Here is a 14,436-nt window from a genome sequence, read left to right on the forward strand (position 1 = left end):
GAAGTGTTCACTAGAAATACTTCCAGAAAATAACGTTCAAATTCATGGAAATGCATTAATCCAGCTACAGTGAGGAGATATAATATAATGCTGCAGTTAACAGGGATCTGCATGTTAGGCAAAAGTACTATTCCATAATCGTTGGCTACTAATCGATTAATATTAGAATATTCAATAATAAAACCCCACCCTGCAATTTTTCAGAACTCTGTCTTTTTATTCTACATTATAGAACTGTTACACTGTTTAATCCCATTAAACATTAAAAACACAGGATATTATTATTAAGCGGAAATCATCCTGACACATTAAAACTCACTATGCAACACACTGTCCACGCAGAACTAAAGTTAATAAAAGTTAACAAAAACATGTGATATTTCAGCCCAACGCATTCTCACATAGTTCTGCTGGACAGTAATTACAATACAAAAGGTGCTTGTGCAGGAAACAGGTTTATCTTTTCATAAATCACCTGGTAATAACAACAAACCATGAGAGCCACATCGTGCGGTGACTTCAAGCACTAATAATATTCATTTTAAAGACGTTTTACTGAACATACAGAGAGACAACATTGCTGACGGGAACATTTTTAACATGCACGTCTTCATAATCAGAGCATTAGTTCAGACTGCAGCCTGTTAATGTTTTTATTGACAAAGATCAGCGTGTGGACATGCTGGGGGTGAAGACGGGAGACAAGTCTGTTTACAACGAGTCAATAAGTTGTTTCTTCTTCTACAGTTTGGTATCTAGCCGCCACACTGTGTAGCATCAAATGCTACGCTGCCCCGTGTGGAAGGAACCAGTAATACAACTTTTTTTTTTCTAGATATGACGAACTATTCAATTTTTTTAGGATTTAATGATTTTTCGAATATTCAAAAATCGATAGTCTTATTTTCAGGCTGTGTGGGTTTGTTAAGATGTGATTGACTCATGAATAATAACAGTTATTACTACTCTTTATGTAAAGTGTGTTTATATTTTCCATTATTTCTCCACTTTAGATCATTTAGAGGAGAACATCAGTGTGTTTAGTATGTGAGAGGTTTGTGTCTGCAGCTCCAGTGTTTCAGTGTTTAGTATCTGAGCTGAACTCTGCTGCTGATTCAACATCAGAGGAGCTGCTGCACTCTGCACCGCCTGTCTGTGTGTGTGTGTGTGTGTGTGTGTGTGTGTGTGTGTGTGTATAAATGTTTAATGTGATGGAGCCTCTCTGCTTCTGCAGGACAGACTCAGCTGCAGCTTCTATTCATGTTACTGTCTCACATTATTCTCTGTCAAACATTTCCTGTAAACACTCAGTGAACTCCTGCACACTCCACCTCATCACACACACACACACACACACACACACACACACATGCACACACAGAGTCAAAAAGCATGAATGTATTGTGTTAAACTTGCATCAGTGTGCAGACAGAGACCTGTGCATGTTTTTGCATGTAGCAGCTCTTGATTTAGTCTGATCTAACAGTCTCAGTCACTGTGAGCTGCAGCACAGATACACATCCTCTAACACAGCTGTTCTCAACCTTGGGGTCGGGACCCCAATTGGGGTCTTGAGATGATTTCTGGGGGTCGCCAAATCATTTAGGAAGTCAGCTCTGTCTCCACTGTGTTAAAGTGTTCATGTGTTTTAGTGTTTTTGGTCATTTTCTGCCTTTTTTTGGTCATTTTGCGTCTTTTTGATCATTTTCTGGTCAATTTGTGTCTTTTTTGGTAATTTTGTTTCTTTTTTTAGGTCATTTTGTGTCTTTTTTTTGTCATTTTGTGTCTTTTTTGGTAATTTTATTTATTTATTGTGTCATTTTGTGTCTTTTTTTTTGGTCATTTTGTGTCTTCTTGGTCATTTTGTGTCTTTTCTGGTCATTTTGTTTCCTTTTTTTGGTAATTTTGTGTCTTTTTTTGATCATTTTCTGGTCAATTTGTCTTTTTTGGTAATTTTGTTTCCTTTTTTTGGTCATTTTGTGTCTTTTTTTGGGTCATTTTGAGTCTTTTTTGGTCATTTTGTGTCTTTTCTGGACATTTTGTTTTCTTTTTTGGTCATTTTGTTTCTTTTTTGGGTGATCTGAACTGTGTGTGTGAGATTGTGTTCAGTGAGTGGGGGTCGCGGACAAAATGCATGTTAAATTTGGGGTCGCGACTCAAAAAGGTTGAGAACTACTGCTCTAACATCACTGTAATATGTTTATTATTTCTATATTTCTCTCTGTTGTGCACAAAGAACATGTTTAATCAGCAGTAAAGTCTCTAGTGTTTAGGGTCTGAAGAGCTGACAGAATAACTGTCACTTTCTAAACTTCTGCTAAACGTTTAGGTGGAAACACGCAACAAATCAATGTTTCACAAGTGAGACTTGTTGTGTGTCAGGTTGGATCTCTGCAGACACCTTCCAGATATTTAACTCATCTCATCTCAGTGTTTCTCTTTGTGTTGGTGCATGTTTGCGTCCAGCTGCTGAGACTCCCACGCTCTGTAAAAAACACAAGTATTTGCTGCTGAGATATCTGGGTGTGTTGAGTGTTTAGATGTTGTTGTTGGAGATAAGAGACGTGATGAAAGAAGAGATGAAGCAGCAGATTAAACTAGAGTTGTTCCCATCCTGGTACCAGTATCGGAAATTACTCCGATACTGCCAAAAATGCTGATGTGCCAATCTGATACCACGTCATTTATTAAATTAGTAATATATTTACTGGTTCACACAGTTAAAATCTCAAGGGGAGGCACAAGTGTTGCTAATTTAACACAAGCAATTTAATTAAACACCCGAAGACGCAACACCCTAAAGAGCTTTTTTCAAGAAAAAACAAAAGGGAAAAGAAGGTTATATTCATCATTATTTCTTTCACATTGAATAGTACTATAACTTTTTTTTTCTTCTGGAATTTTAGTATTTTTCAGAGCTGAGAAAAGCTTCAACCAGTCACTCTGTGTTCTAAACTAATGAACATTATTATTAGTCAGAAAAAAACAACAAAATGCTCCATGATGGAACAGATTAGAGCACAGAGACTCTCAGGTGGATTCTGGTGGACTCAGGTACTCTCTGGTAGACTCAGGTAGACTCAGGTAGTCTCTGGTAGGCTCAGATAGTCTCAGGTAGACTCAGGTAGTCTCTGGTAGTCTCAGGTAGACTCTGATAGTCTCTGGTAGTCTCTGATAGTCTCAGGTAGACTCTGGTAGACTCAGGTACTCTCTGGTAGTCTCAGGTACTCTCTGATAGTCTCAGGTCGTCTCAGGTAGTCTCTGGTAGTCTGAGGTAGTGTGAGGTAGTCTGAGGTAGTCTCAGGTAGACTCAGGTAGTCTCAGGTAGACTCAGGTAGTCTCAGGTAGACTCTGATAGACTCTGATAGTCTCTGGTAGACTCAGGTAGACTCTGATAGTCTCTGATAGTCTCAGGTAGTCTCCGATAGTCTCAGGTAGTCTCAGGTAGACTCAGGTAGACTCTGATAGTCTCAGGTAGACTCTGGTAGTCTCAGGTAGACTCTGATAGACTCTGATAGTCTCTGATAGTCTCTGGTAGATTCTGGTAGTCTCAGGTAGACTCAGGTGGACTCTGATAGTCTCTGGTAGACTCTGGTAGTCTCAGGTAGTCTCAGGTAGACTCTGATAGTCTCAGGTAGTCTCAGGTAGACTCTGATAGTCTCAGGTAGTCTCTGGTAGTCTCTGATAGTCTCTGTTAGTCTGAGGCTGCTGCAGATGTTGCAGGTCCAGATGTAGATCAGGTCTCTGTGTGAAGTGGGACACACAGAGACCTGCAGGTCTCCTCAGAAGTAGGACAGATACATTAACCCAGATCAGAGAATGAGACCATCTCTGAGGACTGTTTGGAGGATCCAGCACCAGGTTTTAGTTTCTAGAATCAGATCCAGTAAACAGTGAGACCAGAGGTCTCTGACCTGAGGAGGAACATCTCACCTCCACATAAAACACATTATAAACAGTGTTTCTGCAGTAAATGGAGCGAGGAGGACCAGAATAGAGTCTGATGTAGACCACAGAGACCTGGTCCCCCTGGTCCCCCTGGTCCCCATCACCAGACACTGGAACTGGGCTAATTGGTCTTTAATAAAATGGGACAGAGAGAGAGAATATATAGATCATAATAATCTAGATTTATAGAGAGCAGCTGGAATATAGAGATATATTGGATGATTAGATAATAATAATCCTAGATATAGAATATATAGAAGATAATAATAATAATGTAGATTATATAGAATATATAGATAATAATAATAATAATGTAGATTATATAGAATATATAGATAATAATTTAGATAATAATGTAGATTAGATAGAGAGGCGCAGTGAGACAGATGAAGACAAAGAGAGAATAAATATATTAAAGTGTGCAGCAGGTCGTCTCTTAGCAACATCTTCATCTGGAGGAGAACCATGTAAATGATGAGGTCACACACACACACACACACACACACACACACACACACACACACACACACACACACACACACACACACACACATGCAAATCAACACACAGCTGAAACTCTGCAGAGCTGCTGCACACATAATTATCATACTAAATATAATATTTATATATATACTGTGTATATACACATACATATATATTTATTATTATCTCTGCATGCTGCTGTCTGTGCAAATAATAATAATTATTGTCACTGAAATGTAATTCATTTGTAAGGTTTTTGTGAATGTTATTAAACTTAAACTGCTGCAGTTTTCTAAACTATAACTATAACTGATATTAGACAATAATGTTTGTATTGATCATGAAAACAAAATGTTTCCAGGTCACCTGAACCTCAACGCTCCTCTTTTATTTATGGTTTCATTTACAAAACAATAACAGTAAACATAAAGAGAGATGAATCCACTGTTGTTGATTAAAACTCTCTCCTGTCTGTCTCTCTATCTGTCTATCTGTCTCTGTCTGTGTAGAGAGGACAGGCGTCCCTGCAGCAGCCTCATGGTGGCGTCCCTTGGAGCGAGGACGTCCTCCCATGGGACAGAGTAAGGGGGACGGAGTGAGTCCTGGTCCTGGTGGTGAGACATGTCGGGGGTCAGGGAGCGGCTGGGCTCCAGGACCCAGAGACCCTGGTCAGTGTACCGGGCCAGCACCCTGGAGCTGTCCAGTGAGATGATCGGCCTCGCCCTGGCAGGTAGGACCCAGATTTACCTGTCTCTACTCAGAGACACTGAGACAATAAAACTAATGTTTATATAGAGACAATAAGACAATAAAACTAATGTCTACTCAGAGACACTCTAACACAGGGGTCTCAAACTCTAATTACCTGGGGGCCGCTAGAGGCAGTATCATGATGACCAAAAAAATTACTAAAAAAAGACACAGACTTACAAAAAATACATAAAATTACCAAAAAATACACAGAATTACCAAGAAAGAAACAAAATTGTTAAAAGAAGACACAAAATTATTAAATAAAGACACAAAATGACAAAAAAGACACAAAATGACAAAAAAAAGACAAAATTATTTTAAAAAAAGACACAAAATTAACAAAAAAGACACAAAATTACTAAAAAAAGACACAAAATTACTAAAAAAAGACACGAAATTGCTAAAAAAAGACACAAAATTACTATAAAAAGACAAAATTATTTAAAAAAGACACAAAATGACCAAAAAGACACAAAATGACCAAAAAGACAAAAAATTACTAAAAAAAGACAAAATTATTTAAAAAAAGACACAAAATAATTTTAAAAAGACAAAAAATTATTTAAAAAAGACACAAAATTACCAAAAAGACACAAAATTACTAAAAAAAGACAAAATTATTTAAAAAAAGACACAAAATTATTTTAAAAAGACACAAAATTATTAAAAAAAGACACAAAATGACCAAAAAGACAAAAAATTACTAAAAAAAGACAAAATTATTTAAAGAGACACAAAATTACCAAAAAAAGACACAAAATTATTTTAAAAAGACACAAAATTACCAAAAAACAGTAATTAAAGGGACCTTCCACACACAACACTGTAAAGTGCCATTCATATAAAACTCACATTAAATTTTCATATCAAGGTGGGGGCCACAAAATATCGTCACGAGGGCCACAATTGGCCCGCGGGCCACCAGTTTGAGACCCTTGATCTAAGACATTAAAACTAACTACAGGACATGATGAGGACATTTAAACTGATTTTACTGTATGAGACTTCTCTGTTGTTAATGTTTGTGTTGGTGTCTCCAGGAAACAGTCAGGACCCAGATGAGCCGGTGCTGGAGTTCAGCGTGGGTGAGTTCAGCTGCTGACTCATCATCATCATCATCATCATCATCATCATCACAATAATAATAATATTCTGGTCGTGCTCTAACCTCAGTTCAACACATAAGTGAGATTAGAAACGGTATTTTGAATGTGTTTCAGTGTCTCAACCTGAAGAGTCATTTGAAATTCCAAAATAAAGGTGTATCTTAAAGATGAGGATATAAAAACATACTGTGAAAAAAAACCCTCACATATAGCAGAAAAAAACTCACATATAGCAGAAAAAAACTCACATATAGCAGAAAAAAACTCACAAATTTAGCAGAAAAAAACTCACAAATTTAGCAGAAAAAAACTCACAAATTTAGCAGAAAAAAACTCACAGATTTAGCAGAAAAAACTTGGAAATTGCAAGAAAAAAACTTACAAATTAATATAATTTTGAATGTGTTTCAGTGTGTCAACCTGTAGAGTAACTATTGTTTGTCCTCAGTGTATTTCAGTCTTAAGCTGGAAATAACAAGAGACAATAAAAATACACAATCTGGACAAAATTCATGACAAATGCATGAACACAACCAAAATTATAAACACATGTAGAATGAAAAGCTCAACCTGACTGAGGGTTAAACATTAATAACCAGTCAGATTATTATTATACAGTTGTTGATGTTATGTTCTGGTTAAAGCCTGTATATAATGTGTATTATATCCTCCCTCTAGTGTGCTCAGACCTGCTGACTTATCATCATAATACTAATATACAAGTTGTTATTATTATTATTGTTATTATTATTATGATATAATGTGTTGTGTATGCTGTGCGCAGCGTGCTGCGACCTGCAGCCTCCAGCTCTGGACAGGAAACCAAACAGTTTTGTGGCGGTGAGCTGCACCACGCCGCCTCAGGCCTTCTGGACCAAACACGCCCAGACAGAAGTCATCGAGGTCAGAGACTCTAATCACTCTCTCTTATCTGACTCACACCTGTCTCACCTGTCTCACCTGTCTCACCTGTCTCACCTGTCACTGAGAGCTGGGGACAGGCTTTAAACTGGTGAAACATCACTTTAGACCACAGTTCATCTCAAACACTTTATTTATAAGTCTAAAAAACACTTTTACATATGCATATATTTAGAGGGCAGCATTAACCTTAAAGTTCATTTAACTGGTTCTAACTGGTTCTAACATGTTCTGACAGGGCAGCAGTCACCTTAAAGTTCCTCTAACTGGTTCTAACTGGGTTTTAGTTGGTTCTAACTGGGTTTTAACTGGTCCTAACTGGTTCTAACTGGTTCTGACAGGGCAGCAGTAACCTTAAAGTTCCTCTAACTGGTTCTAACTGGTTTTAACTGGGTTTTAACTGGGTTTTAACTGGTTCTAACTGGTTCTGACAGGGCAGCAGTCACCTTAAAGTTCCTCTAACTGGTTCTAACGTGTTCTGACAGGGCAGCAGTCACCTTTAAGTTCCTTAAACTGGTTCTAACTGGTTCTAACAGGGCAGCAGTCACCTTAAAGTTCCTCTAACTGGTTCTAACTTGTTTTAACTGGGTTTTAACTGGTTCTAACTGGTTCTGACAGGGCAGCAGTAACCTTAAAGTTCCTCTAACTGGTTTTAACTGGGTTTTAGTTGGTTCTAACTGGGTTTTAACTGGTTCTAACTGGTTCTAATTGGTTCTGACAGGGCAGCAGTCACCTTAAAGTTCCTCTAACTGGTTTTAACTGGTTTTAACGTGTTCTAACTGGGTTTTAGCTGGTCCTAACTGGGCAGCAGTAACCTTAAAGATCCTTTAACTGGTTTTAACTGGTTCTAACGTGTTCTAGCTGGGCAGCAGTAACCCTTTAACTGGTTCTAACTGGGCATTAATCCTTATTTAACAGGGCAGCAGTAACCCAGTGTTCCTGAGCAGCGTGGCGTTCTTCCAGGACTCCAACATCAGCCAGCAGACGCAGCTGAAGCTCGCCGTCTACGACGTCAAGGACCGCTCACAGGGAACGGTAATATTATTATTATTAATAATAATATCACCACAGGAACAACACATCACTCAGATATATAATATATAATAATATCTATAATATTTATTGTGTGTAGATGTACATGCTGGGCTCGGCTCTGTTCCCTATAATATATAATAATATGTATAATATTGAATGTGTTTAGATGTACATGCTGGGCTCGGCTCTGTTCCCTATAATATATAATAATATATAATAATATGTATAATATTGAATGTGTTTAGATGTACATGCTGGGCTCGGCTCTGTTCCCGGTGAAGGAGCTGCTGCAGGAGAAGAGCCACAGACTGCAGCTGGAGCTCAGGTCTCTTTATTACTAATCACACCTGAAAACCATCTTTTTATTACTAATCTCACTTGAAAAGCATCTTTTTATTACTAATATCACCTGAAATCCATCTTTTTATTACTAATATCACCTGAAATCCATCTGTTTATTACTAATCTCACCTGAAAACCATCTTTTTATTACTAATCTCACCTGAAAACCATCTTTTTAGACAGGCTACTCCCTTCAATTTCATCTGCTTTCACTTTACTGTTATTATTCTGAAGTTTTATTAGTATTTGTATGTAGTTTTATAGCCTGCTTTTATGACTGAGTGTTTTATTGTTGGTGACCTTGAGTGTTCAGAAAGGCGCCCATAAATAAAATAAATTATTATTATTATTACTGTAGCATCAGGATGCTGTGTGTTATTATGACCTGTAACTTTCATGGTTCTCCAGATTTAAACCTGTAAAACTGTCAGCACAGATCCAGTCTAAACAGGAAACAGACCAGATTTAAACACACATGAAAATCTGTCTTCCTTCCTTTTATTTAAATTAAATATTTCCTTTGAGAGAGTAAGACGAGGTTAAAACCATCACTGCTGGAGAAATAAAATCTGTGGCTCATTTAACACCTTCAGGTTTCTTTAGAGTTTTTACAGATGAAACGTTAAATCCAGAGAGTTCCTGTAACTGTAACAGAAGCCAGAGATCCATACAGTGTTTCAGAAATAATATAATACTAAAAGTAATCTGTCCAGGTTATGGACCCTTTTTGTAATTATAAATATGTTTATTCTCATTTTCTCATTTCTAAATCAACTCATTCATCCTTTCCGTCAATAAAATACAAGTTTTAACCCTGAACACGAGCTTAAAGTTCCTTTAACTGGTTCAAATTGGTTTTAAACTGGTTTTAATAGTTTCAAACTGGTTTTAAACTGGTTCTAACTGGTTCTAACTGGTTCAAACTGGTTTTAAACTGGTTCTAACTGGTTCTAACTGGTTCCAATAGGGCAGCAGTAACCTCAAAGTTCTCTTTAATTTAGAAATAAAATCAGTCGCTTTAACACCTTCAGGTTTCTTTAGAGTTTTTCTAGATGAAAGGATGAAGTTCCTCCTGAGGTTCTAGATGATATAACTGTGTGATGAAAGGATAGAGTTCCTCCTGAGGTTCTAGATGGTATAACTGTGTTTGTGATCAGGTCGGCGGAGAACGAGCGCGTGGGGAAGATCACGGTGGCGGCCTGGCAGCTGGAGGAGAGAGCCGACCAGAGGACGGCCGGACGGCTGCCGGACACCATCAACGGACGGGTGAGACATGCTGCCGGACACCATCACCTCAGATAATAATAAAACTTTAGGGGCAGAAAGTCTGATCAATACAGCTCTGGAAAGAATGAAGACACCACTGAAACATGATCACTTCTGCTGGTTTTAACATTTATTATAGGTATGAGTTTGAGTAAAATGAACATTTTTGTTTCATTCTAGAAAGTGATGACAACATTTTAAATTGAAATTTAAAATTAGAATATTGACATTTAGAGCATTTATTGGTTAATAATAATATTAATTGGTCAAAATAACAAGGAAAGATGCAGAATAATGCAAAGAAAACATCATTTTTAAACAACAAAACACTAATATCTTAACTTAGGAAGAGTTTAGAACACATTGTTGGTGGATAATCTCAATCTTTAATCACAGCAGTGGGTTTTACATTTTCCAGAGCTGTAGATACATAAAGTTATGTAGACAGGGTTACATAAATCGTTCATCATCATCATGTTTCTAAGCAGCTTCAAACCACAGAAATGTGTCATTTATTCGAAGACAACAACTCCCATGATGCCTCACTGCTTCACACAGTCTCAAATACACGCTGGCCCTTTAAATGATTACAGTTTCTAATGAAACTCGTCTGTTATCAAGCAGAAACTTTTATTACTTCTCTGGTTTAAAATTCAACCAAAATAAACTTAAACATTCACATTAATTTATGACCACAGACGGTGATGATTTATGTCATAATAACTGCGTGTGTGTGTCTGTGTGTGTCTGTGTGTGTCTGTGTGTGTGTGTGTGTGTGTGTGTGTGTGTGTGTGTGTGTGGTGTGTGTGTGTGTGTGTGTGTGTAGACCATGCTTCCTGTGGATGAGAGCCTCACAGAGTCGATGGGAGTCAGAATAAAATACGCCTCGCTATGCAAAGACACACTGCTGCGCTCAGGTAACACACACACACACACACACACACACACACACACACACACACACTCCTTCCTGTGACTCTCGGACCAGTTTAAAGTGTCTGTCTCTGCCTCCTGGTGGCAGAAACTCTGATTTTTAGAATAGAATAGAATAGAATGGAATAGAATAGAATAGAATAGAATAGAATAGAATAGAATAGAATGGAATGGAATGGAATGGAATAGAATAGAATAGAATAGAATAGAATATAGTGGAATAGAATAGAATAGAATAGAATGTAGTGGAATAGAATAGAATAGAATATAGTGGAATAGAATAGAATAGAATAGAATAGAGTGGAATAGAATAGAATGGAATAGAGTGGAATGGAATGGAATGGAATAGAATAGAATAGAATGGAATGGAATGGAATAAAATAGAATAGAATGGAATTGAATAGAATAGAATAGAATAGAGTGGAATAGAATAGAATAGAATAGAGTGGAATAGAATAGAATAGAATAGAATGGAATGGAATGGAATAGAATAGAGTGGAATGGAATGGAATGGAATAGAATAGAGTGGAATAGAATAGAATAGAATAGAGTGGAATGGAATAGAATAGAGTGGAATGGAATAGAATGGAATTGAATGGAATAGAATAGAATAGAATAGAGTGGAATGGAATAGAATAGAGTGGAATAGAATGGAATGGAATGGAATAAAATAGAATAGAATAGAATAGAATGGAATGGAATGGAATGGAATGGAATGGAATAGAATAGAATAGAATAGAATAGAATAGAATAGAATAGAATAGAATAGAATAGAATAGAGTGGAATGGAATAGAATGGAATAGAATAGTCTTTATTGGCATTGTACATAGCATAATGGAATTAGAGTGCAGCTGCCATAGTGCATAAAACAAATTAAGAACAACAACACACAAACACTTAAGGACAATAAGGTATACTAGAGGTATAAAATATCACAGCAAGAATAAATAATTGAACGGCAAAACATACTGAATATAGAATAAATAGCTCTGTATGTAAAGGAGGAGAATGAGGAGGAGTGTTAGCATGTAGAGGTAGTTATTAGATGATATGATTATAAATATATTGCACTATAATATTATGGCAGTTAGACAGTAAGAACAGGTTCAGCAGAGACAGAAGACAGGAGAAGGTTGACTGTGGAGTGTTTCTCCTCAGTGTTGTTGAGGGTCAGATTACTGCTGTCTGTCTTCTGATGGCAAACCATGAAATCAATCTGGAAACTTCTGGACAACAGAACACGTCACCAGAGAATTATTAAATCTGTAGCAGCTAAAACACAAAGACAAGGACAGAAGACTGTGTTGGGTTGTGTAGAATCTAAAATCAGGAAGATAAAAATAAAGAGCGTAAGGAGATATTCCTGCTGGGCTCCACGTCACCGATCCATCAGCCTGATCTCATTATCAGCAGAATATATTGATCCAGATCAGTTTACCTGCTTCAATAAAGGATATATATATAATATATATTACCAGGGAGGATCTGAAAATAACACAACAACAACAACATCTTTATCATTTATTATGGTTCTGTCTTTAGATCCTAGTGAGGTGGATCTATTATAATCTCATCTGTCTGTCTCTCTGTCTGTCTGTCTCTGTGTGTGTGTGTGTGTGTGTGTGTGTGTGTGTGTGTGTGTGTGTGTGTGTGTGTGTGTGTGTGTTGGTCCTCAGTGTTTGGGGGGACCATGTCCCGGATGTACCGGTTCCCCTCCACCGACGGGAACCACCTCCGGGTCCTGGAGCAGATGGCTGAGAGCGTCCTGTCCCTCAACGTACCCAGACAGTTTGTTAAGCTGCTGCTGGAGGAGGACGCAGCCAGGTACACACACACACACACACACACACACACACACACACACACACACACACACACAAATGAACTAGAGCTTCTTACTACCACAGTAGATTAAGAAAAGCTGCAGCCAGAAGTGTAAAAGGTGTTTTAGTTCAGGAGATTCTCTCATTAGACTATATGGGAACCCAGACTGTTTTAACTTGGTCTCTAGTATAGTATAGTATAGTATAGTATAGTATAGTATAGTATAGTGTAGTATAGTATAGTATAGTATAGTGTAGTATAGTATAGTATAGTATAGAGGGGCAGAACATAAATTATCATCAACAAGTTGTTCTTAAGTTGTTTGTTAGAGGCAGAACGAGTGATTGCTTTAACATGGAGAAACGTTGGTAAACCAGCATCTCACAGTGGTTTAAGTCTTTATGTTACAGACACACTTAAGAATAAACGAGCTGTTTCAAAGAGCACGGAGACGTTTTATACATTATATTAAGAACAATAATCTGGCTCATTTAATAAACAAACCTGGAGCAGAATCATTTTACCCTCTGCATGTTTATACTGATGTTCATTTGCTCTTTACTCATGAATGGATCCTCAAGGACTCTTGTTCTTGTATGGTTGCTTGTTTTCTATTTTTCTTGTGACCTGTGTCAATTTTATAAAAGAAAACTCAATAAATATATTATATAAACCTGCATGCACACAGGTCTAGTCTCTGACTGTGTTTCTGTTGCAGGGTGTGTGAGCTGGAGGAGCTGGGAGAGTTGTCTCCCTGCTGGGAGAACCTGAGGAGACAGATTGTGTCCCAGTATCAGACCATCATCCTGACCTACCAGGAGACGCTCAGCGACCTCACCCACTACAGAGGTGACCACAGCTTCTACACTAACACCAGCACTGAGCTTTATTTTCTTTATTTAAAAGGATTCCCATTAGGTGACGCCAAGACCACAGCTGGTCTTCCTGGGGTCCAGACAATCATTTTTAATAGAGGACCACAGGCATTACAAACTCAAGTCATTATAAAAATATATAAAAATGAAATAAAATAGGAAAAAGAAAGCATGATACAGTCTTGTATCACATAGCCCAACCACACTCCAATAAAATGATGATACAATTCAGGTGTTGACATCAAATACAATCTTAATCTTTTTTTAAAACCAGCTTTTCCCTTAATTTCATCAACCTGGAAGACTGATCCAAAGTGCAATCGACCTATAAAATACTGACAACTTCATAGAGACAGTCTGAGGTAGAGGTAGAGTAATCAGTCCAGTTATAAGAATGAATATTTGAGGTGGAGGCTCACAAATATATCCGTCAGTAACCAAATCTTCTTAAACTTTGTCTTAAGAGCAAAGTTAAGAAAAAAGTGGCACCTAAGAAGTATTTTCTTCTTAAGAATACTTTGTGAATCTGGCCCCTGATCTGGTACAAACACACACAAACATGGAGCTTCAGGAGAGGAAGTTATCGAGGCACTTGTGCAGCTTTCCTCTCATACTTCACTTGTTTTGTCACAAACTTTCAGAATTCTCCTTTAAGTTTCCAGTCGTCTGAGTGTCAGTCCAGATGATTCAGGTCCCATGATGATGATGATGATGATGATGATGATGATCCCTCAGAAGGAGAATAATAATAACTTTTGTGTCTTTGTGTGTTGAGGTCCGTCGTTCAAAGCCAGCAACCTGAAGGCTGAGAGGAAGCTGGAGTTCATGCCCACCAACCTGCACGTCCAGAGGATGAGGGTCCAGGACCAGCTGGGCTTCGGTGAGACCACCACCACCACGTCACACCTCCACCTTCTGGGACCTGAACTCATGCTGCTTTGTCCAGTTT

General features: G+C 37.8%; 1 protein-coding gene across 3 annotated transcripts in view; it reads left to right on the forward strand.

Moving 5' to 3' along the window:
* The window catches only part of LOC131962826 (inositol polyphosphate-4-phosphatase type I A-like), a 39,505-nt gene that overhangs the window by 9,045 nt on the left and 16,024 nt on the right, over nt 1–14,436 (forward strand). For all 3 annotated transcript variants that reach the window (XM_059327912.1, XM_059327914.1, XM_059327915.1), the window contains exons 3-12: nt 4,941–5,161; nt 6,225–6,269; nt 7,075–7,193; nt 8,130–8,246; nt 8,492–8,571; nt 9,746–9,854; nt 10,681–10,771; nt 12,465–12,612; nt 13,331–13,461; nt 14,263–14,367. In XM_059327912.1, the coding sequence (XP_059183895.1) occupies nt 5,053–5,161; nt 6,225–6,269; nt 7,075–7,193; nt 8,130–8,246; nt 8,492–8,571; nt 9,746–9,854; nt 10,681–10,771; nt 12,465–12,612; nt 13,331–13,461; nt 14,263–14,367 (1,054 nt within the window). In that variant the 5' untranslated portion in view covers nt 4,941–5,052. The remainder of the gene's footprint in view (nt 1–4,940; nt 5,162–6,224; nt 6,270–7,074; nt 7,194–8,129; nt 8,247–8,491; nt 8,572–9,745; nt 9,855–10,680; nt 10,772–12,464; nt 12,613–13,330; nt 13,462–14,262; nt 14,368–14,436) is intronic.

Source organism: Centropristis striata, chromosome 24, assembly GCF_030273125.1.
Source record: "Centropristis striata isolate RG_2023a ecotype Rhode Island chromosome 24, C.striata_1.0, whole genome shotgun sequence".
Lineage (NCBI taxonomy): Eukaryota > Metazoa > Chordata > Actinopteri > Perciformes > Serranidae > Centropristis > Centropristis striata.